This window comes from Halichondria panicea, chromosome 13 (genome assembly GCF_963675165.1).
Source record: "Halichondria panicea chromosome 13, odHalPani1.1, whole genome shotgun sequence".
NCBI lineage: Eukaryota > Metazoa > Porifera > Demospongiae > Suberitida > Halichondriidae > Halichondria > Halichondria panicea.
Genome location: NC_087389.1, coordinates 1,563,098 through 1,585,692, shown reverse-complemented (window position 1 = coordinate 1,585,692; position 22,595 = coordinate 1,563,098). Strand labels below are relative to the sequence as shown.

At 42.5% G+C, this 22,595-nt stretch overlaps 6 protein-coding genes and 1 long non-coding RNA gene across 7 annotated transcripts; 4 read left to right on the top strand and 3 right to left on the bottom strand.

Moving 5' to 3' along the window:
- Positions 1 to 167: 167 nt before the first annotated feature.
- Positions 168 to 6,226, bottom strand: LOC135346348 (uncharacterized). Its single transcript, XM_064543940.1, has 9 exons — positions 5,117 to 6,226; positions 4,692 to 4,786; positions 4,517 to 4,645; positions 3,574 to 3,805; positions 3,399 to 3,519; positions 3,101 to 3,247; positions 1,159 to 2,626; positions 763 to 996; positions 168 to 532 (listed from the first exon to the last, which is right to left on the bottom strand). The coding sequence occupies exons 1-7, from the start codon at positions 6,171 to 6,173 to the stop codon at positions 2,395 to 2,397; spliced, it is 2,013 nt and encodes a 670-aa protein (XP_064400010.1). The 5' UTR covers positions 6,174 to 6,226; the 3' UTR covers positions 168 to 532; positions 763 to 996; positions 1,159 to 2,394.
- Positions 6,227 to 6,330: 104 nt separating this feature from the next.
- On the top strand, positions 6,331 to 9,371 carry LOC135346350 (very long chain fatty acid elongase 4-like). The gene is made up of 7 exons (XM_064543942.1): positions 6,331 to 6,565; positions 6,699 to 6,886; positions 7,126 to 7,206; positions 7,516 to 7,572; positions 7,691 to 7,805; positions 7,875 to 8,002; positions 9,064 to 9,371. Exons 1-7 carry the CDS (start codon positions 6,478 to 6,480, stop codon positions 9,283 to 9,285), a joined length of 879 nt encoding a protein of 292 aa, XP_064400012.1. The 5' UTR covers positions 6,331 to 6,477; the 3' UTR covers positions 9,286 to 9,371.
- Positions 9,372 to 9,781: 410 nt separating this feature from the next.
- Positions 9,782 to 12,680, bottom strand: LOC135346352 (uncharacterized). The gene is made up of 3 exons (XR_010398030.1): positions 12,533 to 12,680; positions 10,979 to 12,141; positions 9,782 to 10,079 (listed from the first exon to the last, which is right to left on the bottom strand). It is a non-coding gene; the product is annotated as an uncharacterized LOC135346352 (long non-coding RNA).
- Positions 9,986 to 12,531, top strand: LOC135346349 (ETS translocation variant 4-like). The gene is made up of 6 exons (XM_064543941.1): positions 9,986 to 10,121; positions 10,371 to 10,422; positions 10,955 to 11,071; positions 11,187 to 11,717; positions 11,828 to 11,893; positions 12,006 to 12,531. The coding sequence occupies exons 1-6, from the start codon at positions 10,005 to 10,007 to the stop codon at positions 12,296 to 12,298; spliced, it is 1,176 nt and encodes a 391-aa protein (XP_064400011.1). The 5' UTR covers positions 9,986 to 10,004; the 3' UTR covers positions 12,299 to 12,531.
- Positions 12,681 to 12,936: 256 nt separating the features above from the next.
- On the top strand, positions 12,937 to 13,702 carry LOC135346346 (uncharacterized). The gene is made up of 3 exons (XM_064543938.1): positions 12,937 to 13,177; positions 13,326 to 13,418; positions 13,472 to 13,702. The coding sequence occupies exons 1-3, from the start codon at positions 13,065 to 13,067 to the stop codon at positions 13,548 to 13,550; spliced, it is 285 nt and encodes a 94-aa protein (XP_064400008.1). The 5' UTR covers positions 12,937 to 13,064; the 3' UTR covers positions 13,551 to 13,702.
- A 10-nt stretch (positions 13,703 to 13,712) lies between these two features.
- On the bottom strand, positions 13,713 to 15,989 carry LOC135346345 (mitochondrial intermediate peptidase-like). Its single transcript, XM_064543936.1, has 2 exons — positions 15,790 to 15,989; positions 13,713 to 15,728 (listed from the first exon to the last, which is right to left on the bottom strand). Exons 1-2 carry the CDS (start codon positions 15,932 to 15,934, stop codon positions 13,783 to 13,785), a joined length of 2,091 nt encoding a protein of 696 aa, XP_064400006.1. The 5' UTR covers positions 15,935 to 15,989; the 3' UTR covers positions 13,713 to 13,782.
- A 43-nt stretch (positions 15,990 to 16,032) lies between these two features.
- Positions 16,033 to 22,536, top strand: LOC135346343 (dynein axonemal intermediate chain 7-like). Its single transcript, XM_064543934.1, has 17 exons — positions 16,033 to 16,093; positions 16,154 to 16,223; positions 16,274 to 16,470; positions 16,553 to 16,699; positions 16,795 to 17,048; positions 17,105 to 17,248; positions 17,391 to 17,526; positions 17,717 to 17,768; positions 19,105 to 19,302; positions 19,356 to 19,503; positions 19,691 to 19,791; positions 19,963 to 20,018; positions 20,164 to 20,274; positions 20,335 to 20,424; positions 20,526 to 20,597; positions 20,791 to 20,949; positions 22,207 to 22,536. Exons 1-17 carry the CDS (start codon positions 16,091 to 16,093, stop codon positions 22,441 to 22,443), a joined length of 2,175 nt encoding a protein of 724 aa, XP_064400004.1. The 5' UTR covers positions 16,033 to 16,090; the 3' UTR covers positions 22,444 to 22,536.
- The last annotated feature ends 59 nt before the right edge of the window (positions 22,537 to 22,595 follow it).

The following is a 22,595-nucleotide window of genomic DNA, read 5'->3' as shown; positions in this document are numbered from 1 at the left end:
GAATTTCCCACTACAGACAAATCTGACCACACTACATGAAATGTGACAGACAAATTGGATGGTCCAAAAAACTGTTTCCTAAGAGATAAATGTCTATAGTTGCACAGTCCGCAGTTACACCCCAAATTCAGAAAAACTGTAGCCTCTAATAATAATTGATCAAACTCGCAAGAAAGCTAATTAAATGAACATTAGGTACAGGCAAGAATAATACTCTTGGTACAGGCAATACTGAATTATTATTGCACACTAAGTATATATGCAGTTCTCACATACAGGGTCAGTGTCACTAAGTGTCCCCTCAGGCTCTCCAGACAACTTCTGGTACTCTGTTCTCGTCCACATCATTCTTGTAGAAAGAGTCGGGATGGTATGGGCATTCTGAGCACTTCTCTTCGTCCGTGGCACATGCCGTACACAGCTGGTTGTGAGCTCTCAACTCCTGTGGGTCGCCAGCATTGTCTGCATCACAGGTAAACCTCTCCGCTGAGTGCCATACTGTCGTGGGCTGGTCGCAGCTGATACAAGGCCTCTATAGTGTAGACAGTAAAAAATAACTCAATCTTAGTGTAATTATACGTAATTTTCGTTAGTGCACATTTTCGTATGCACTACCTATTTTGTATTCTAAATGTTCGTACAGCTCAGAATGGTGACGTAAAACCTATTGTAATTTTGCAATTTTGATTTCAGGATAATCCTCTACAATACGAAAAATACCAACATTTCCACCATATGAAATTAACCCGATTCGGTACTCACTGTTTCTGGTTGTGCAGATGCCTTTTTGCTCTGTGTGGGGTCCATGAGTGCTCCACCCTTCCTCCACCCCCCACAGCCCACATCGTTCCTCACAAACGCCACAAACCCTGGCGATGTAGCAGTCTGCTCGGCTTTGTCGTTGTTCCAGTGCTGTGTGTGTGTGTTGGCGACCACCAGTCTCTCTCTCTCCTCCCATTCCTCCTCGCTGTCCCAGTCCGTCCCCGGATCAAGCCTCTATAAAAGAGGGGGACGAGAACAAATAATGTATAATTATTACTCCCTTGTTTTGGCTGTAATTACTGTACTGGTTGTGTAGCCTCAGGGTATGTGGTTTGTACATGTATGTAATATCTCAAGTGGTTTGTGTGTTCCTGTGTAAACTGTGTGATCACTTACCTTGTCTTTGCCTGACATGTTTTGACTAACTCAGGAGTAGCTTTGTCTTGTAGCTTAGAACACCAAAACCTCTAGTCTACACATATACCACCAATCAAGGTTAATTCCTAAGCTTAGAGTGTTTTCCTAACTTAGAGAGAACCACCTCTCTATTTCTTATCTTGTGGTTTGCTATTGCCGAATGAATGTAGTTAAATCACGTGTGCCGTGTCTATTGAATGATTTCCCATTGTTCCTATGCTGCAATCCCATTGGTCAGCTCTCTGGCCGCAGATATGATTGTCTAATATTGTTATTGCTTGATAGCAAACTGTATAATTGCCAAATAAGAGTAGTAAGGCAATCTGATAACAATACACTGCTCTATAGTAGAGGTGCACCTGAGGGTATGCAATGACCACATAACAGAGTGTGTGGCTTAGTGTTAATTGGTCAAATAGAACACCGACCACAAACATGCATGTCCACATAGTCACATGACGTATGTGTAACAGCCCACATGCTTGGCAACTAGTACAGTTGTGTACACCAAATAATACCCTTGTGGAATCATAGATTGAAGAGTTAGAGGGATAGGAAACGGAGTGGTGCACGTGATGATTTTACATTGAATCTGCAGTGGAGCCTCGAAAATTATCCGCGCTACGCCCTATGAACGAGGCTATTAACCATATTTTTGTCAGGTAACTCCCAAAGCTGTGTTTCCTCGAGACATCATCTCTTTCAGCAACTTATAACACGCCTAGTCCATGAGCCACGTGTAGTACTTGCTAATGACTGACCACACCCAGTAAAAAGAGACTTTCCAATAAAGTTATATGTTCCCAAGGCTGTTTTAGAGCTATTGGAACATGTAACGTGTAAGCGTGCTGGTTATGACTACTACAATAGGTATAGACCTTGAAATATAAGTGAGTTGCACGGACTAAGCACAGTTACTTGTAGTTTATTATGCACTGAGTGTAGAAATAGATATTGTTGTGATGGCCTCGATTAAACCACAGCGTAGCGCGGATGTTACTCGAGATACCAACCGTTTCCTATCCCTCTAACTCTTCAATCTATGGTGGAATCAAGCTCAGTATAAAAATACGCCCATGAAAACGAAAGTTCTTGATAAGACTGATGCATAAATCCATCTAAATATTGAAACTATAAAATTATATACATTTCGGAAAATTGAATACAAAAAAATACAAAATCTCTACTCACTAAGTGTCAGTCATGGTTTGTCAGCTATGGTTCCATTTCAATCTCTACGTTTGTATCAGCAGTGTTTAGTTGCTTCTTGAGCAGCTGTGGACTTCCTTTACCAGCTGCTGCTGACGTAGGACCACCACTCTCCTCCAACAGCGGCTCTTTGTCTCCCTCCCTGGGGGGCTCTTTGTCTCCCTTTCCAGGGGGTCCCTCTTCCTCAGAGCTCTCACTGTCCGAAACATCAGACTCCTCTTCCTCCTCTGTAATAAACCTGGAGCAATGGTGTAGAACACTCAACAATAGCAGCTCTGTCTTATCAGTGGCAGATTTAGAAAAAGTGGTAGGTAGTTGCTGAGCAAAGGGCAATGAGCATCCTGCGCGGTAGCGAGCGAAAATCAAGGGTTACCCCCCCCCTTTTGACGTCATTTCCGGTGGGTGCGGTATCAATGTAACATAAACAAAAGTTTTATTAGCTGTGGTTTCCATTGTAGAGGTTGGCCTTGCACTCCGTATTTACTTGTCGAGTCTAGTCTGCACTGCAGTGCAGCTAGTCAAACTTTTATCATAGCTTTTAAAAGACTCTACTGTAATAGATAGGTCTACAGCTACTCAGCTAGCTAATACCAAGTCTGAGAGTGACTTCCACAGCTAATGAGTGAGACACAAAGATAATTATTTGTCCAAGGTCAGTGGGGTGCTTGAGCACCCTCTGCTACCTGCTAGATCCGCCCCTGCTTATACTCACCTGTATAGTTTGAGGTCAAAGGTGCAGGTAGCTGATCCACAGGCAAGTGAGAGGGTTGTGTTCTTAGAGCCAGTCTCTATGGGGGAGGGGGGCCACTTCAACCGTTCAGGGGATATTGCGACCGAGTGGGCGAGTGGTTGAAAGAGCCTACAGGGGAATGAAAGATAGTGAAACTGAGGCTTGTTTTGATGATTTGATAGCCCACAATTTATGCGCTTTACTACACTACAGTGTGAGATATTACATAAAGAAATGGCCTCTGCAAAGGTATAGTAAACAAACAGAGATGTGAGCTCACTTTACAGGTGGCTTGAAGGCGATGAATTTTGTCTTTTTCCCCTCAATTTCCTTGGGAACCACAACCAGTAAAACAGAATTTTCCGAGAAGTAGTACCGAAACCTCTTTATCAACTTGGTTACTGTACACAATAAATAGAATCCCCCAATAATGCAATAATCAGGGAATCACTCACGTGTGCTTAGATGCTCCTTGCTTTGTACTGGGCCCACCACCATGTAATCTGTTTTATACCCTTTATCCCATATTCCCTCGTCTGTCTGGATAGAGAACTGGTTGTTTTGTGCTGTGCTCAGGCTGAAGATGTCTTGATGGCAGCGAAACAGTGTCATGTTAGCAGGAGATTTGGTCACCACAATCGGCTCCTCTTTGTTCTTGTACTCAGGGTCAAAGTTGATTGCTCCAACCTATAGAAAACACAACAGAGACACTAACCCATTGCATGTATAGGACCGTATTAAACGCCCATCTCGTTTAAACGCCATGGTAAAAACTGTCTCTGTCAATAAACGCCCCTCTTAAATAATCCCCCATGTATGGGGCGTGGCACTGTGGGCAGAAATGAATTAGCACGTGGAACCAGCTGAAACAATGGCAGCATAGAATAAATAGATACTATTTATGATGGCAGAGAGGGCAGAGAGGACACAGAGGGAGAAACATCACTCCTATGACTTAAGATTGAAGCTGAGAGCTGTGGCAGCAGCCAAAAAGAGCATAATAACTGCTGATTAGCAAGAATTTGAAGTAGACAAAACAATAAACGCCCGTTTCGAATAAGCGCCCATCTCGTTTAAACGCCCCCTCTACAGATACTGCTAGGAAATAAATGCCTGGGCGTTTAATCAAGTGAATACGGTATACATGTAGTGTAAGGGACACACTCAGTGCAGATACAATAACACACTCAGTGCTATAGATAGCAAAGTGCTAAATATAGATAGCTATTGACGAAGGATTAATTGCTGTGCTACATTAAACGATAGCAAAGTGCTAAATATAGATAGCTATTGAAAGAGGATCAATTGCTGTGCTACATTGAACAACACTATAATGTTTTTGTTTTGTAAGCCATTTGATGCTACAGCACCCACACTATATACCTATAGCACACTCACATGATTAAACACTCTGGCCAAGGCTGGAGAGAATCCCTCACTTCCAAAAGACACACTCAGAGCATACTTATTGCAAGGAGCACGAACACCCATTCCCATCACCACACCAGCTATGTCTCCAGGTAGCACCTGCCATAAAATATTAATTAGCTGTTCATGATAGTTGCTGTGTTACCATGGGTCTATCAACTTCCACAGTCTGGAATGTGGTTTTAGCGGCATGGGGTACTATCCACCTGGGTGCCATCTTCTTGTCAGCTAGCTCGTTCTCTGCACAAATACACACTAGCATAATAGAGGCCATTTTTCAACAACTATAAGTATGTGTACATGTATAGTTTAGGCATGTACTTTAGGGTCAGAGGAGGTACGACATCCGCGTGTCATCCACACACACATTCTATTGAACTTTGACCTAAGGAATGTGTGTGTAAAATATTTCCTTTGACACGCGGATGTCGTACCTCCTCTGCTTTAGGGTAAACCATTACAATGAGAAGATTGTGTTTTTGTGGCAAAGTTCCAAATTTGGAGCCCAACATTCACATACTTGTGGCTAGTTAGAGCACCCACACCCAAACCACACACTAACCAACTCACCTTCGTCAATGTAGTCATAACTTGTAAGATAACGGATCTCTGTCTCAAAGAATACACTTTTCTCCCTCTCCACTTGTCCTTCCTTGAATATGTGCGCCAGGCCACTGTCCGTCTTGTACAGAGCCAACAGCAGGAAGTCAAAGTCATTCTTCATCTTTGGCACGAATAGTTGAGTTATTCCTCTTGTAGACAGTAGCCGTTTCGGCAGATAATGTTCCGGGCTTATCCCACCACAGAACGAGAACTTCGCTACCTTTTTGTAGCCTAATTCAACTGTATGCCTCACAAAAGTCCACAAAAATGCCAACAGCGTCACAATAATTATCAGTCCGAGAAGTATCGTATCAAAAATACGCACTAGGAAAAACAGACGAAGAGATGCGAATATACATGGGACGTTTGTAATCATTCCATCATTAGGGTCTCTCCATTTGCATGTAAAGTCCACATTGAAGTCGTTGAAGACAAGAAATGACAGTAGAATAGAAACAATCGCTGTGACTAATTGAGAGACTAGTTTCACTTGGTACCAGCGAAGAATACTGCTTCTCCGATAAGTGCAGAACTCCGTTTCAAGCCGGTTGATTATTCGGAGATTCTTGAGCGGATACTCTCCAGTTAACTCGTCACGGAATCGAGATAAATGGCTCGTTAGAGAGAAAAAATAATCGAACTGAGCTGAGAAACTTGATTTCCAGATGTAGTGCCAGGCAGTGATTAGTACGCCGTGAATCAAGACAAATATAGGAACATATTGAGCATCTGGGACACTTCGAGAGCAGAAGCTGCTCACATACTCTGACTGATCATCTGACAAATTGAGGTCCTCTGGAATAAAACACACAACTCCACTACCCCCTCTGAGTAGCTCAGTGAGAATGTCCAAAGCAGTAAGTCCAATGATTGAAGTGGCAAGGAGTACCACTATCTTGTCCCAAAAGAACTCTTTTACAAAGAATCCATCACTCTCAGGCTCCTGGCTTCCAGTCTCGTCCAAATCTTGGAGGTTAGGACCACCTGCTGATTGAGCAGCAGCTTGAACAAGGCTTTCAGCCATAGTTAATCAGACAGAGAGAACTTCAGCTAGCTAACACGTGTTACCGCGGCTTCGTATCGAGCCCAGTATGAGATGATTGAATCATGAATATCATTAGTAGCCTATAAATTAGGCATGCGCAAACAAGGTCAAGGGAGGAGGGGCTCGTTCTGCAGCTATAATGGATGACCTTTGCATGTGCAAATGGCACCACTTTGTGACTTGTGCTACTATAGGGGCGGATTTACACTCTCCATTCTTTGTGTCTTTATCCCCCCCTTGAAGTGTAACAAGCAGCTAGGCAGAAAGAAAGAAATAGACAATAATGGAAGAAGCGACATCCTTCACCAATGAGGTAGCTGTCCTCCTCAAGAACCCAGCGAACTTCTACAACATTGTCATGGAGAATAGTGGTATGCATGTGTCATGTGGTTTCTGCTCATTTGCATTCAAGAAAGGAAATGGCTAGCATCTCCACAGCTCTGATCTAATGACATACGAATACATTTCCCTCAATTCATGAATTTTCCTCTCTATTGAATACAGATCCTCGAGTGAAGGACTGGCTATGGATGCAGTCGCCCTTCCCCACCTGGGGCCTCATTCTGCTCTACATTCTGTTTGTGATCTACGGGCCCAAGTTTATGAAGAACAGACAGCCGCTTGAGATGAAGCCGCTCCTCTTTGTATTCAACGCAGCCATTGTTGTGCTCTATGTCTACCTCACCAAAGAAGTTAGTTACAGTACTTGCAAGAAAAAGTACAATAGAGGGGAGGGTCTAAACTCAGTGCAATAAACTAGGTGTCTGTGGTTGGTCTAGACTGATAAAACTTACCACAACACAGGGGGTGGAACTAGAAAAAGTAGCACTTTTTGTGGGTACATGTATTTACACGTTTTTTAGAATGGGGCATGCAATGAAAAATATAGTATCAGCACGTTGTTAGTTACCTGTACCCTCTTACCCTGCAGTACATAATGGGAGTGCTAGACGCTCGCTACAACTGGATCTGTCAACCCGTGGTATACTCCTATGAGCCGGAACACATGAGGGTGAGTATACATGCACCCTCACAACCACATCCTGAGCTCTGACCCTATCCTATGGGGTTTAATTGCCCACTTCTTGGTACAATTCTGGGAATTGTGTATTGAGAAACAGGTGATTGCTATTAGCTCACATTAGATGTGATGGTGTGATGTCCTGTCTATCAGAGTGTCTCAGTTGTTCCCCTTGTAATAGAATTGGCTGTAATATTCCACTTGTTTGTGTACAGTATGCTAATAAGCAGTGTTGCATAATAGTTCATGCATGATGATTAAGTATTAATTTTATGTGGCTTTTGTTTACTCCACTGCAAGATTGCCAGCGCTCTTTGGTGGTACTATTTCTCAAAGTTCATCGAGTTCTTTGATACTGTAAGTACTGCTTGTGTATATGTGTACGTTCTTAGTGTATGTACACATTACTCTAGGTGGACTAGAACAACTAACACTATTAGTGTACACTCTCACCAGCGACTGTATCTCTTGACAGGTATTCTTTATTCTGCGAAAGAAAGACAAGCAAGTCACTTTCTTGCACGTCTATCACCATGCATCCATGTTTTTCCTGTGGTGGATCGGTATCAAGTGGGTGGCTGGCGGACAATGTAAGCAGAATGTGATACTCACATGACTTGTTATTACATCCCAATCCTCCACATGCACACACTCTGTAGCTGTGTGGGGTGCACTCATTAACTCGTTTGTGCACGTGGTCATGTATTCCTACTATGCTCTGAGCTGTCTCGGCCCAAGCATCCAAAAATACCTCTGGTGGAAAAAGCACATCACTCATCTGCAGTTGGTAATGATTCTCTCCTATAACAAGTATTAGATCATTGGGTAGCTGTTTTCATGGAAGTAGCATACTGAAACTAAAAAGGTTCCCCCTCTATAGTCATTTAAACACTGCATGTGATACAGCAATGCCTGCATGAACCTATTAGTAGTTCTTTGTAAATTGCATTGGTATGTGGAATTAGTTCCAGAGGAAATAATTATCATGCCTGTGTTGAATACATACAAGGTGGGGTAATTCCAGTGTTTGTTTGCAAGTACAAGGATATGCAACTAAGCTAGCTCATATATTTTTTTCCATTCATGGAGCTTTATTGTTTAACCACGGCTGAAGAACTTGAGTGAACTTGTGGCTGAGATCATAGCACACGAGAGTATGCCGCACCTGTCTCGTGCAAGGAAACTAGGCGGAATCCCATCGCCAGGTGCAAGGCCACACTAACTATTTTTCCGTCAGTTTTCCTAGAACGGAGGAGAGTATACTCGTGGCCTTAGATAGCACATAGTTGATAAGGAAGCTTATATTGAGATTTCTTTCCGCAAACACATGGAATATCTATGGGCTGTCGATTTACTCGAGCACCTGTGTTTCCTATTCTTTCCTCATTGCCTGCTAGAATAGTAGCTGTTTTCTTTTTGACACATTTGTAGATCTATTAGTTCTACTGAGCTCATACGTTAAATCATAATTCAACTTTTCTGTCATCTAATGAAGCTTTCTAAATCCACCCGCCTAAAAGTCCTGAGAATTTCCCCTATACGTGTATTGTGGTTGAGTGGTAGCCCTCAGTTATGATTGTGCACATGTATACCATTGAAGACAGGCTACTTATTGCATGGTAGTTTTACTGTGGCAGATAATAATGGATGTTTCCTAAATCCTGTGGTTACCCATAAGCATACGCTGTTGGGTGTTGTTCACATGGGGAAGTGTTAAGTGCTTCTATGATTTGTGATTGTGTGTTGACGAGTCTATTCGATAGCTGTATGCATGTTTTCGTTCCTATGCATTAACTGTCAGTTATGAGTCCCTCACTATAGTCACAACACACACACACACACACACAGCTGCAGTTCAGTCTGGCCATCATGCATGCCATCCACTCTCTCTACATTGACTGCAACTTCCCCAAATGGATGCACTATACTCTCATTGGTTATGCTATATCGTTCATCATCCTCTTCACCAACTTCTACATTCAAACGTATATAAAGAAAGGAAAGAAACAGGCAGTAGCCAAGGACACACACGCTGTCAGCAATGGTCATCTGACTAAGAAAGACCAATAAACACTCTGAGCTGACATTTTTACACACTGCTTAAATAGAAGTATATATGAATGTCATTTACATGATCACCATGGTGTGTACTAGAATTGGAGCTCATTTTGTAGCGCGCATGTGCATAGCCATCACCTCTGGCGCATGCGCTCCAAGATAATGATGTAAGATTGTTCCCAAGCAACAGCCTACGGAATGTTTTCTCGGAACGTCTGCTGCGGTGAAGCCCAATAGTAGATTTCCAAGAAATCGGCGTGGGCGTAGGGTTATCGATTCTGAGAATATAACTCACTACATTCTAGGAATCAGGTCAGTTATCTACCACTCTCGGATTTTCAAGGAATTGGCTGCTGCAACTTACTTGGAACTGCCTGAGCGTGCAAACCTTGCCTCCATTGCAACTAACATGTAAGTTCAGCACGTCATTAGCACTATGATTACCATTAGGCTGCTGAAGTTCTGCAAGTGACTTTGGATATTTAATGAGTATAACCAGCTTGCTCACTTGCAAAGTTATAAATGAATGCACCAATTTCATATTGGTGCAATCTCTTCAATAATATTGCAAAGTTAGTAGTAATAAAATTGCTACATAAAAGTGCATGTATAAATTATAGCTACATGTATAGATAAATCTATTATGATATGCAGCCATTTTCATCTTGTTTTCTTCTCATCTACAGAGAAACGAGAAATTGAACTTTTTTACCGCCGCCTTTCTTCCAGTCATGGCCTCTACAGTGACAGACCACAGATTACATGAATTTCGAGATCGACTCGAAATTGGGCTATCAGCCTCAAACCTGCAGGGATTGAATATGACGAATGAGATCCGACCAAAACAAGTAAGTGCATTTAGATCTGCCACTAGGTACGGATATAATAATGTTTACATGCATGTCAATGATAATTATTATGTATACAGCCTGCACTATTACTGTGTATTTGTGGCTCAGAATATTAATTGCTCATCATGCCCCAATGATTTTCACTTTTACATTACTGGGAATTGGAATCTATAGCCTTCACTTTTTTGTATGTGGGTAAATAAAATAATACAAGGATTTACATAATGGTTCGCTACTTGTGTACAGGATGAAGAGTCTGTTTTTCTGACCCCCAGAAGCAGTCCTTATTCACCAAATGGTGAGTTGACTTGTCATATTTGCATTATTTAATGGTAGTAGTTATCATACACCTGCATGTCTTGTTTGTTGTAGGCCTTGGTTACCTATACAGAATTACCTCTGCATTAGAAGAGTATAGGCATACCAAGTGTAGCTGCAGTAGTCATGCATGCTTGGCATAATGTTACAGCATTGTCAGTGGGTCAGAGTATTATGCAATTAAGGAAGCTAGTACTACTTTTCCAAGAAAATGTAGTAAGGTGCATTCCTTTGAGGCTTTTCCAAGAACTGCTCAATTTACAGGAAGTAGATATACCAGCTGAAACCTAATCCTAGCTTTGTTGTCACAAGTATTGTACTGGTATACACAATGAAGCCAGGGCTGACCACATTTCCAAGAATTGTTAAACAAGGACATTCATTAGGCAGTAAACAACACTTACAAGTATTCATCCTCTTGAAATGGGGTCCTAGCATTTTCCAGGAATATATGAATATCAGGATGTAAAACACCCACCCCCACTTATCACATGGACTCTTCTTTCTTTTAGGTGGAGTGACTTATATAGACATACCTGTTGCCTTCTCTGGGCTGGAGCAACACCCTCTTCCACCACCACCCACCTCCCCTTACATGAATGGTGCTGGCTCCCAGGAGGATGCAGCCTGTAAGTACAATTTGTATGGTTATGCAACTGGTAGGCACTCATTATAAGACACATAATCATATGTAACAGGTGTAATAATTATGATTTTATGGTATTACTTTTTCTCCCAATACAGATTTCAATCATTATCATGGTGGCTCCCCTCCCTACTCTCCTCCCTATGACAATTCACCACTCTCTGTGAACTGTAGCTCTCCCGGCTCTGTTGGCAGCCTGCAGATGGACATGTGCAGCCCCCCAATCCCTTGCACCACTTCCAATCAATTCTCCCACTTTCTACCACAGCCTCCTACCTGCACCTCCATGCCTTACTCCTCCTGCTGTGACCCAGAGGCCAAGAATACGGCCTGCATCAACACTCTCACTTATCACTCCGAGCATCAGAACTGGATGCTCTCTCCCGATTCTTATTACAACATCCCAGCTGTCCACATCGAGCCTAGCAATGACCTTCCCATGGGAACCATTCTTGATCGTCAGCTTTCCAGCTCTCCTGATCTGCCGATTTCTTATTACCCACCAAGCCCCCAGGCATGTGCTGATTTGCCGCCTTCTATGTACCACCAGAACATCTATGCTGAAAATTTCCATCCAATGGTACCATACCATGCTCCAGCAAATATAAGGGCTACCCCAGAACTGAAACGTAAGTTCACTATCTATGCGATTACTTGAGCTATGCGCTTGTCTCAAAGATAATTTTGTCATTTACCATTTACCTACTGCTATTTACTTATGCTTTGCTTGTTTCTGCAGCTCGCATTCCAAAAAGGGCTAAACCTCAAAAGCCTCCAATTGAAGTGGATGATTCAGAAATCAAAGGTATGTTGAATCAACCTAACTGCGCTATCAAACTTTCTTGCCCACAAAAATAATATAGTATAGCTAGAAATCGTAAGCACCTTGCATATGACTTTTGTTTCTTCTTGTGCAGACATTCCAAGCTCTGCTCAACTCTGGGAGTTCACTCTGAGGGTCCTAAAGAAGCCCAAATACAACAACATGGTCGCCTGGGAGAATCAGAAGGAAGGTCTCTTCCGTTTCCACGACGCCCAGGCCTTTGCCGCTCTCTGGGGAAAACACAGAAATCGACCCAACATGACTTACGATAAGGTCGCTAGGGCTCTTCGCTACTATTACAAAAGGAACATTTTCAAACAAGTTGGAGGAAGACTGACCTACCGTTTCAGCGACAGGCTACGCAAACTCTACCATAATGAAGATTAATTGTATCATTTCATATGTTCATCACATTGGTACAGGATAAAAATCTCTTCATCGCTAAAACGGATATGCACGCCACTTTAGAATGAACTTCAAACATTCTAATTTTCTACTGAGCACTGTACTACTCTTCTCACTACATTAATAATTATTATGTATCTACTCTTTAATTTATACATCTTCACTTTATTGATTGTATATAGTACCTAAATTGAAATTGCTTATTGTATATCTTACCATTGCGGCATCTCCGCTAAGGAGCCTCTTCTATTGCATGTGCAGCGTAGTCTGGTCAGACACTTCTAATTGGAGCTGAAGTAGTTTTCGCTGAAATGATAAGCGAAGGAGAGAGTGGTTTATTTTATGTGTGCATGTGTTTTATGGGTAGCTATCAAATTATCTTTCTTGGAAAAGAGTGGTTGCGAGGCTTTGTGTGCAACTCTTCCAAGAAATGATGCATACACCATAGGAATGCTAAGCTAATTCTTGGAAATAGTACATTCCTGGGGTAATCTCCTAGCTACAAGTGGGGGAGGGGCTGGTATTTTGTAAATACTTATATCTCGAAATAAAGCCAGGATAACTCTGCGACTAAACCTCGAGAAAAACTTAGGCCTACTTTGTACATTAATTTGATTGGCTGAAATATTGATGTATCAGCAATACACATTTAAAATTAGTTTTTTTGTGGAGCCTCGTACATATCAAGTTCTCTGCTCTGTCTTTTGATCACTCATTCAAGCTTCATTCATCTACGCCAGTACTCAAGATGTCTGTCACTCCAGAGTCAACAAGAACTATTTCTTTGACCTCCCAAGAAAACAATGGCGGTATCGCCCCAGGGCCCACCCCTAAGAATGAATTCAAGAGGCCACCCCCAAAGTATGTATAGTGGATAGCATGAAGCATGCTTAGGTATTCATGTTTATGGCTATTAGCTATAGTATAGTTATTTAATACTGTGTGTGCCTAGAAGAATCTAATATGTTTTTATTTAAATTAATGCACGCCTATCTTTTCCTCTTTCCAGGAGTACTTTCATGAGCCCCACTGATGTGATGGTGTCACCGTGTACCGAGAAACTCATGCAGTCTCGAAGATTACCCCACAGACCATGGCTAAAGTAAATTTTCAACTTGTACACTCTGTGAACCATTTTACTGTTATTTTCTACAGAAACTCAAGACCCAAGCTCCCATTTCAGTCAAAGCTAGCGGACAAGGAGAATGTTCACAAGGCTCCGGAGAAGCAATAAGCAATACAAATGAACAAATGAAAATAACTCAAACTCTGATTGACTGTTCCATAATTATGTGTGTATATGTGTTCAGTACATTTGTGTATTTACTGGATTTCATTTTTTTGAAACTGCTTTAACAGTAGTAATTACAATCATGTTAACAATAATTATGTGAAGTTCATTTATATGGCTGTTGATTGACCAAAATATTCAGAGGAAAACATAATTATTATGCATGAATAATAAACTATAAAGTGTTTACTTTTGTCCGTTTTTCGATTACATTCTCATGAAGGGCATTAACAAGGTCAGAAATAGATGGTTCATAGCCTAACAAATCAGTCACTAGAGTGGAGGGGTGAACCCCCCCTCCATGGCGAAGCATTTCCCTGTATTTTGCACCACTCTCAGGTGAAAACGGATCATCGGCGAAACATGACTTCCAAATCAGAGAGGCCACTGCCCTAGACCAGAGATAAGAATAGTACTTGGCAGCATAGCTATAGAAGTGGTTGAATCTTGAGATGGTCGTAGTGTTTGGAATGTAGTCAATGGGAGAGTACTTGGAGTGTAAGAGGGCATATCGATCCAGTACAGTTTCACCAGTTTTGAGGGGCTGGCTGTGTACGGATTGGTCCAATGCAGCATGGAGTATCTGTATCTGTGTCTCGTACGCAGGGAAGAAATGATTAGAAAATTGGAACGACTTGATGTGGTCCTGGGATATAGAGTCTCTTGTTTGGTAATGCCTGGCAAACGTTGATAGAATGCGACTATCATTCAAGAAGAACTCCATTAAGATAGAAGGAACTTCGGCAAAGTCTGTGGAACACCTAGTCCCAGTAACATTCTGGTACTTGGAGCGTCCGAGCATAGAGTGAAGAGCATGGCCCATTTCGTGGAAGAAGTTCTCTACTGAATGTTGTGAGAGTGGGCTGTTGTCGATGCTGCAACATAGTGTGATCACAGGCAGTTGGTAAGTTGTTGAACCATCACCCCTCTGTAGTTCACAACCTCCTCGAATGGTAAAGTGGCAGTCAGAAGCTATTTTTCCATGTCGTGAGAACAAATCTGCATACGTGTACCCAATTACTCCTTCTGTGTCGTGAACAAATGCTAGCTTCAAAACCTTTTGATCCCACACTTCTCCGCTTTTGACTGGGACGGATTCCAGTCTGATTCCAAACAAGGCTGTGAAGATGGTGTTCAATCCAGAGATGCAATCATCCAGAGAGAAGTAGCTTCGAACAGATTGTAGATCAAGTAATTTAGATTCTTTTTGGCGTTCAGCTGTGACAACAGATATATCCCATGGTCTTATGGCATTAGGGTCTTTTTGTGCTGGTTTCATTTCTTGCTTAAGCTTGACCATCTCACTCACTTCAGCCATGGCAAGCGGCATAATTTTCTGATTTAATGTATCGAGAAACTCCATGACTGTAGCTGGATCACGAGCCATTGAGGATTTGAGTACACGGTGAGCAAAGGTGGGGTACCCTACCAGTGTGGCCAACTCTCGTCGTGCATCGAGTAAGTTCACTAATAGCGTCTCTTGTGTTGTATTAGGACCGTAAAAGATTAGGTAACTTAGTGCTCGTAGCTCAGAGTTGGTGTTGTAGTGAGGGACGTGATCGATATGAACGTAGCCTTTATGTTCATAGAAATACTTGACTAGTTGGGGCAGACAAATCTCTTTGGGTATCAAAACAGGTAGTGATGCGTTGTAATGGAACTGGTAGCTCATGTCTAGAATCGAGTTACTAAGTTTGACCACTTTGTCGCGTTTTGAGCTCTCAAGGTGAATGCCATTTATCTCGAAATCGTGAAGGAAACTTTTGGCCGTGCATTTCGTGACATCATCGAAGGAATCGTATTGCTTACTGTTCATCAGTGCCTTGATGGCGTTGTACAAGTGGGGATTAGTGTTCAATTCCTCTACATAGTTGCCAATAGCCATACAGGCTTCCTGTGCTTTCTGTACCATATCAGGATTCGGGTGTAGTTGCCGAATACACTCGCCCAAATCAGCAACATTGCACAAAGTGTTCGATAGTTTGTCCATTTTCTGTACCACAGTGATATTTGGATCACAAGCGATGATGTCATTTACGAGACTTTTCGATTCAAACAGAGCTATCTGGGTGGAGGTGGTGAAACCGTCTGGCGTGGAGAATTCTCTGAGGTTGAACAAGCCTGCAGGGGGCAATAGCAATGAACAATACACACATGTGATGTGTGGAGTGGGTACATGTACCTGTTGATTGCCTGCTGTCTGGATCATGATTCATAGCCTTAGCGCCAGTAGTGGAGTGGAGCTTCATGGTATGCGCTATATGCAGGAATCCATAGCTGCTTGTAGTAGTACGCCTTGGGAACAAGCTGATGATCCTAGACAGCATGGCTTGAGTTGTAGATTGGTGTGTCTTGGTTGGGACAAAGCCACCACGCCCCCCTTCACATCCACGTGGCTGCCAAAGAGGGCAGTACAAGACCCTCCCCCTTTACTTTCCCTGCAGGTTACCATAGAAATCACTGAAGAAGGAGAAGGGATCAGAATGGTGGGTGTATTCTTATAGCTACTGTATGTACATCCCTCTGTTACTGGGCCTATCCTGCAGCCACCCAAGAAGGCCAGTGCCAAAGCTGAAAAGAAAAGAGCAGAAGCCGAGAGAAAAGCCAAAGAAGAAGGTATTGGTGTGTTTGTTCCGGACCACTTAACGATATCTTCCTCCCTCTAGCCGAGGCGGCAGAGGCTGCTGAGAAAGAGCGACTAGAGAGAGAGGAGAGAGAGGCAATTGAACGTGAGGAATTAGAGCGGAGGAAGGCAGAGGAGGAGGCACGGTTCCTGACGGAGACTGCTCGCATCAATGAAATGCTTGAACAACACCGAGTGGTGCTGGATGATTGGAAGACTAAACAGTGGGAGGAGAAGCAGGTACCTCTATACAATGTTGTGCAATGTTTAGCGGTTTGGTTTTTACTTCTAACGTTTACTTTAACTTTAATTCCTTTTCCAGTGGTCCAACTACACGTCGTGTCGTGTACTTCCTGACCCGTCCTCTGTTAGAGCCTTCAACACATACCTGAGCCTGTGTGAAGAGAGGTGCAGCGAGGGCAAGGACGACATCAAGGACACTTTCAGCAAGACTCAAGATTACATCAAAGTAAGAATCATACATGTAGCTCCAACGAGCAATTGATTATTATTCAGCCACTGACCAACGAAGAGGTCTGTCATTAGCATTGAGTTTTTCTCCAGCTTTGCTCTGAGATTAAAGACTTGCTGCATGGTGATGGCTTGCCTCAACCTTCTGAAGCTGACATTGCTAGGTACACGGCCAGTCTGCCCAGACTCCACAAGCTAGCCCTGGCTCAGTTGGACTCTGCCACCTTACAGTACTTACAAGAGTCAGAGAAGTATGTTGACACAGAGACATACAACATGAGAGTGGAGGCCAGTATCTCCCAGGGCCTGGTCTACTGTCTGTGGGGGAATGTGGTTAAAAACCCACGGTGGGTTCTTAGTAGTGTAGTTTTGTAATTATGTTGATTATGTTGATTATTCTTAGACTGAAGAACCTTTCGTTTCAAGATGAGCTTAAGTTTACACTGGACTTCCCAAAGCCTCTCTTACTTGCTGATGTGGCGATACGTGTAATGCAATTGCCCTTTGACCTCCTGTCTCCATTAAGTCCGTCTTACTCATGCAAAAGGTTGGTTAATCCATGTGTGTGTAATAAAAATATTACCCTAATGTCAGAAGATGATGGAAACCAATTAATACATTAACCATTCCACACCACTCTTAGTTAATAGATTACCAAACAATCTTGAATTCATTTCATTGTCATACAGGTCTCCTCCAGGTACCACCACGGTGAGCAAGTCATCAGGAAATAGTGAGGGGGACACCCCTACTAATCAAGGAGACGAGGGGGCAGAGGATGAAGAGACTGTGGCAGAACCTGAACTACATCAAACAGAAAAAGAGGTTAGTCAATGTATCAAGTATCAATCATGTACACAAAAGGGAAATTTTAAAAATTCGTCTGTATCAACTGTTTAATTAGTGCTACATAATTCCTTGTTTTGAGTGTCTATTGGACAAATCTTTCTTATGCAAGTTGAGTGTCCATTCCATTAATAATGGCCTCTTAAGCTTTAATATTGCATTCCTGTAGGTTGCAGCTCCCAGTGTGTCTCCTCATACTGAAAATAAAGACGAGTCAGCAGGTCTGTTATATACACATGTTCCTGTAGGGGCATTGTTTGTGTCTGTTGCCATATCAAAACATGATGTGGTGATTCCTATCTTTCAGTGATAACAGTCTGAAATACTGTCTGCTTAAGGAAACAGTCTTATGGGTTATCTTAACACCGCTCTTCTAAGAATTATAAGCCAAAGACAATATTGTTCTAGTGGCTATGATAAAGTAGGAAACTATGTCTCCAATTAAAGGTGTTTTCGTAGCTTTCTGTATAAATCATCTTACAGGGTTTTGCAGAATTCTTGCAACAGGGCTAAACAGACACAGCAATGACTTCCATATATGGAAGTCAAGTCAACTGCTGACTTAAAATATTGTGTGTACTATGCAGGGTGTCATACTGCTCATACAGAGGAGGGATATGATTATATCCCTCCTCTGGCTCCAATCCCCCCCCCCCCCCCCCCTAAAATGTGCATTTAGGTACTCAGTTGTATTTGAGTGCCCATAGCGGTAGGGTATCGAAATAACTGTTGACCTTTTTTTTTATGTTCTGGTGATGTTTCAAATGGTAATGTTTGAAAGTCCCCTCTCTAATTGCAATTGTATGACACTCTGGTATGTGTATAATTATTCGAATGGCTTGAATTGAAAGTTGTCCTGTGAGCCTAAAAGAGAGCATCACAAGATCAGGAGGACATCCTGACAAGATTTAAGGTGGTGCATGGACGGTGTACCAGGTGGAAATGTCGTAAAGTTGGTGACAAGACAATTTGCTTCAACTGTGTGCAGAACTGTTGCTCTTTTCAATGACACCCTGATAAGCATTTCCATGGTGCACCACCCACCACCTTAATTAAATCTTGTGAATAAGCTGATGCTCTCTTAAGGCTCCAGGACATCTTTCAATTCAAAATACAGATACCTGCACATGTACAATAATAAAAGTAATAATAAGTAAAAGTCAGCAGTTGACTTCCATATATGGAAGTCATTGCTGTGTCTGCTTAGCCCTGTTACAAGAACTCTGCAAAACCCTGTACCCAAAATATTATAGTCAGCAGTTGACTTCCATATATGGAAGTCTTTGCAGTGTCTGTTTAGCCCTGTTGCAAGGATTTTGCAAAACCCTGTAGCAATTAACAGCTGAGAATGGTTTCTTTTGAACCCCCTAAGAGAGAGTGTCCACACTTTCATTGAAGTATACAGTGCCTCAACCCTATCTATTGTTTCTAGTTATCCTCATGTTACATTATATTGAGCGTACATTGTGATATTTTGTTTACCAATATTCCACTTCCAAATGGAACTCAACTGGTGCAATGTTTTGATTAATATTACATGCCTCTGTTTGTTTACAGAGTCACAAGACCAAGTAGCAATTAATGGTGACACAGAGGAGGGTAGTGAGGGTAGTGACCCTTGTGAGGGTGATGAGGAGCTAGAAGCTGATGAGGTCAATTTGAGGGCATTTCTTCCAGCATGCGGACCAATCATTTTTGAGCTCCTAGAGATGCCACCGCAACCAAAAACAGTCAACAACTGGACCTTCAGGAAGGGTACACACACACAGCACCATGTGTATGTACAGCATTTATATACTCCTCTCCAGTTGTCCCCTCCCACTTGGTCCCCTACAAGTACCCAGCTGAAGTGTTTCGTCCCCTTTCCTCGGTCACTAATGAGGAGGAACAAGTGGCTGCTCCCCCGGCACCCACTCCTGGGTCCTCTACATGGCCACCCATCATCGTGTCAATGCAGTGAGTGCTGTGTTGTGACTAGATGGGACAAGAGGTGTTTTTGTCAGAGTATCTAACAGTATTCTATGTCAGTTTAGAATACAGCCAGGATTGGAGATGTTTAGAGCACACACACACACACACACACACACACACACACACACACACACACACACACACACACACACACACACACACACACACACAGATTGCCCGACAGGTTTGTGTTCAGAGAGGAGCCTCAGCTGGCACAGTGGGACGGTGAAAAGTGGCGAACTAGCGGGTTCAAGGAGATCAATTGTAATCTAGGTAAAGTGTGTGTGTCAAACCGTACAGTAAATATCTATTTAAAGTATTTATAAATAGAAGTATCAATTGAAGCTTTATAGTGTCTGCATTTAGGAGGTTGCAGTTTCTTTAGCGTTTCCACCCCTCCACTTGAGGAACATTCCTCACACGCTTTTCCTACTGTTTTTGCAGAAGGGAAAACCATATCCTTCCAAATCTTCTCCTTTCATCCCCTGGCTTTAATGGTGGTAAGTTACACCACTAGACTATTGTCTGTATTGCATTGAAAACAATTACAGTGTCTTGGGTACATGTACGTAAATTAATGTGTAAGAGCTTGTACTGTAATTCACATGAAGAATACATTTTTGCTCTCTCAACCCTCTCCCCCAGGACCGCTATAGCAACATGCCGTATCTCTCCTGGTCGCTTATCCCTTCTGGTATTAATCACACGATACTGACACTAGAGGGACCTGCCATTAAAGTCACTGTGGAGATCAAAGTAAGGCCATCGTGTGCATACAGCTGTTGACATGATGCTACTGTTGTTTTTTTGCCTTAGGGACATCAAAGCACTCTTGTTGGACCAACAGACGTAGCCGCTTTAAGGCATATTCTCAACCACACAATGTCAGCTCGGCAGCTCATACAGGTACACACACATGCAGAAAGATATACACAGTTCAGTCAGTTTGTACCCCGTTTGTTACTTTCTGTGAACCTGAGAAATAACACTGATTGTGTGTGCAACAGGCCCTGTCATCTGCTGGGGCTGACTTCTTCCCTGCTCTAGACGCAGACAAGTATGTCAGTGTCGCACCAAAGGTAAGCTAATGGCAATTAAACCATCAGGCATTCACGTCAGTGGGGCTTCTGTGTGCAATGATTAGCCTACTGTTATTGTGAGTGGTTTATGAGTTTTAAGGAAGCGACTGTGTATGTCAGTTTTCAATGTACTTATCCCAAGGAAGCATTTAACCTTTGTTGATGGCATTGAATGTAATTGTTTGACATACAGCACCACATAGTGGAGATGTCTGTATACCAGAGTATGGCACTGGCATGTTGTGGGGTGGCCTTTCAATGGAGTCGTTGGAACAGCGGGGCTGGCACGGAGATCATTGTCCTCAGGGCAGTACAGGCATTGGTTACACCCACCACTCAAGACCTAGACCAGGTTCAGTGTTAGCAGTTATAATTGGTTGCCTATTATAACTTGTGTTTTCATGTATTGTCCAATAATTATGAAGAATGCACTTTGTAGCTCTGAAACTAGTATATGTGGCTTGATCAACTTTGAGGCTTCAAGTAATTGGGTATATATGTTTATATCCCGTTGTTGCCAAGTGCAATATGCAGCATAATGCACTGCTGAAAGTCATAATGCACTGACTGCAAAGTCATAATGCACTAACCACAAAACGCCCCTCCGGCATTAGACAGACAATTAAATTAAATATTGTATCATGAGAAATAACAAGTATATCAAAGTAAGTCCAGCCATGCAGGAATGTTCAGCACTGTTGGAGTTTCTTCTTTGCAATCATGCAGGTTTTAAAATTGTCCAAGGCTCATTTTGTGGAAGATTCTGTGTTCCTAGACCTAGTCCTCGACTTCGTGATGCATGTCAATTCTGCTTCACCATATAGCACTAGAAGCGGCTCTTTTTGCTGGGGGCTTGAGCTGTTTTGCAGCAGTGTAGAGGCGAGCTTCTTTGGCTTGGTTGTGATGCCGAGGATAGTGGAGGGCTGTTTCTTCGCAGCAGTAGTAAGTAAGGTAGGGCTGTTTCTTTGCAGCAGTAGTGGGGTGGGGCTGTTTTGCAGCACCAGAAGTGGGGTGGGGCTGTTTTGCAGTCGTTTCAGCGTTGGAACTCCAACAATTTTGTGTCAAGCCATTCGTCGGTCATGCCAATCTTATACGCTGCATATACTAGCGTCTAGAAGAGAAGAGATGGAGCTGTGTAGAGTTGTCTTTGTCATCTTTTTGTGCAGTTTATATTGTGTTACTAAGACAGTGCTACGTTGCTATGCCCTCGGGATATAAACTAGTTATTACGCCCTCGTGCTTCAGTGCAATATATTCCATACATCCCTTGTGCCCGTGTTATAACTACCGTATAGCGGGTAATTTTCGGGGGACAAAATATTCGTGGTTCAGCAATATTGAGACATTTCGTGGGGAATATTTTCGTGGTTGGAGCTTGCACTGCGGGTAAAGGTAGGCAAGGTCGCTTCATTCGTGGGTAAAATATTCGTGGTCAGACCTCCAACCACGAAAACCACGAATATTTTGCCCCACGAAAATTACACGCTATACGGTATAACATACCAAAAATTTAGATGTTTCTAAAGGGCTATATTTAACTGTGTAAGTAAATAATTTTGTTTGGTGTGATAGGTTCTTAGATTTCGTTTATACTAATGATTCTGTGCAGCTTGACTGGTGCACTTATGTTGGAGGGCGTCGCAACTTCCGAGTGGCAATCAGTGAGGATAGCGCTGAGTTCTCTGATGATGCTTGTGAGGGTTGTGAGGTCCACCCTAGTCTCTACTCTGCTCTGGAACATGACGCTTCTTCACAAACCAAAGATAACATCAACACCACCTCCCCCATGCATTGCGAAGCCATCAAGCACTGGCTCACTTCTGTTAAGATGCTAACATTTTCTTAGAATTGTGGACACATTATAATTATGTAATTTGTGTTTTGCAAACACATTGTGGCTTTTATCACTTATTCTGTTCTAAATTTAGTATCAATGTTGTCAATGTTATTGCGCATGCGTTAAACAGGAACGTGGGTGTTTGCACAATTTGAGGGTGG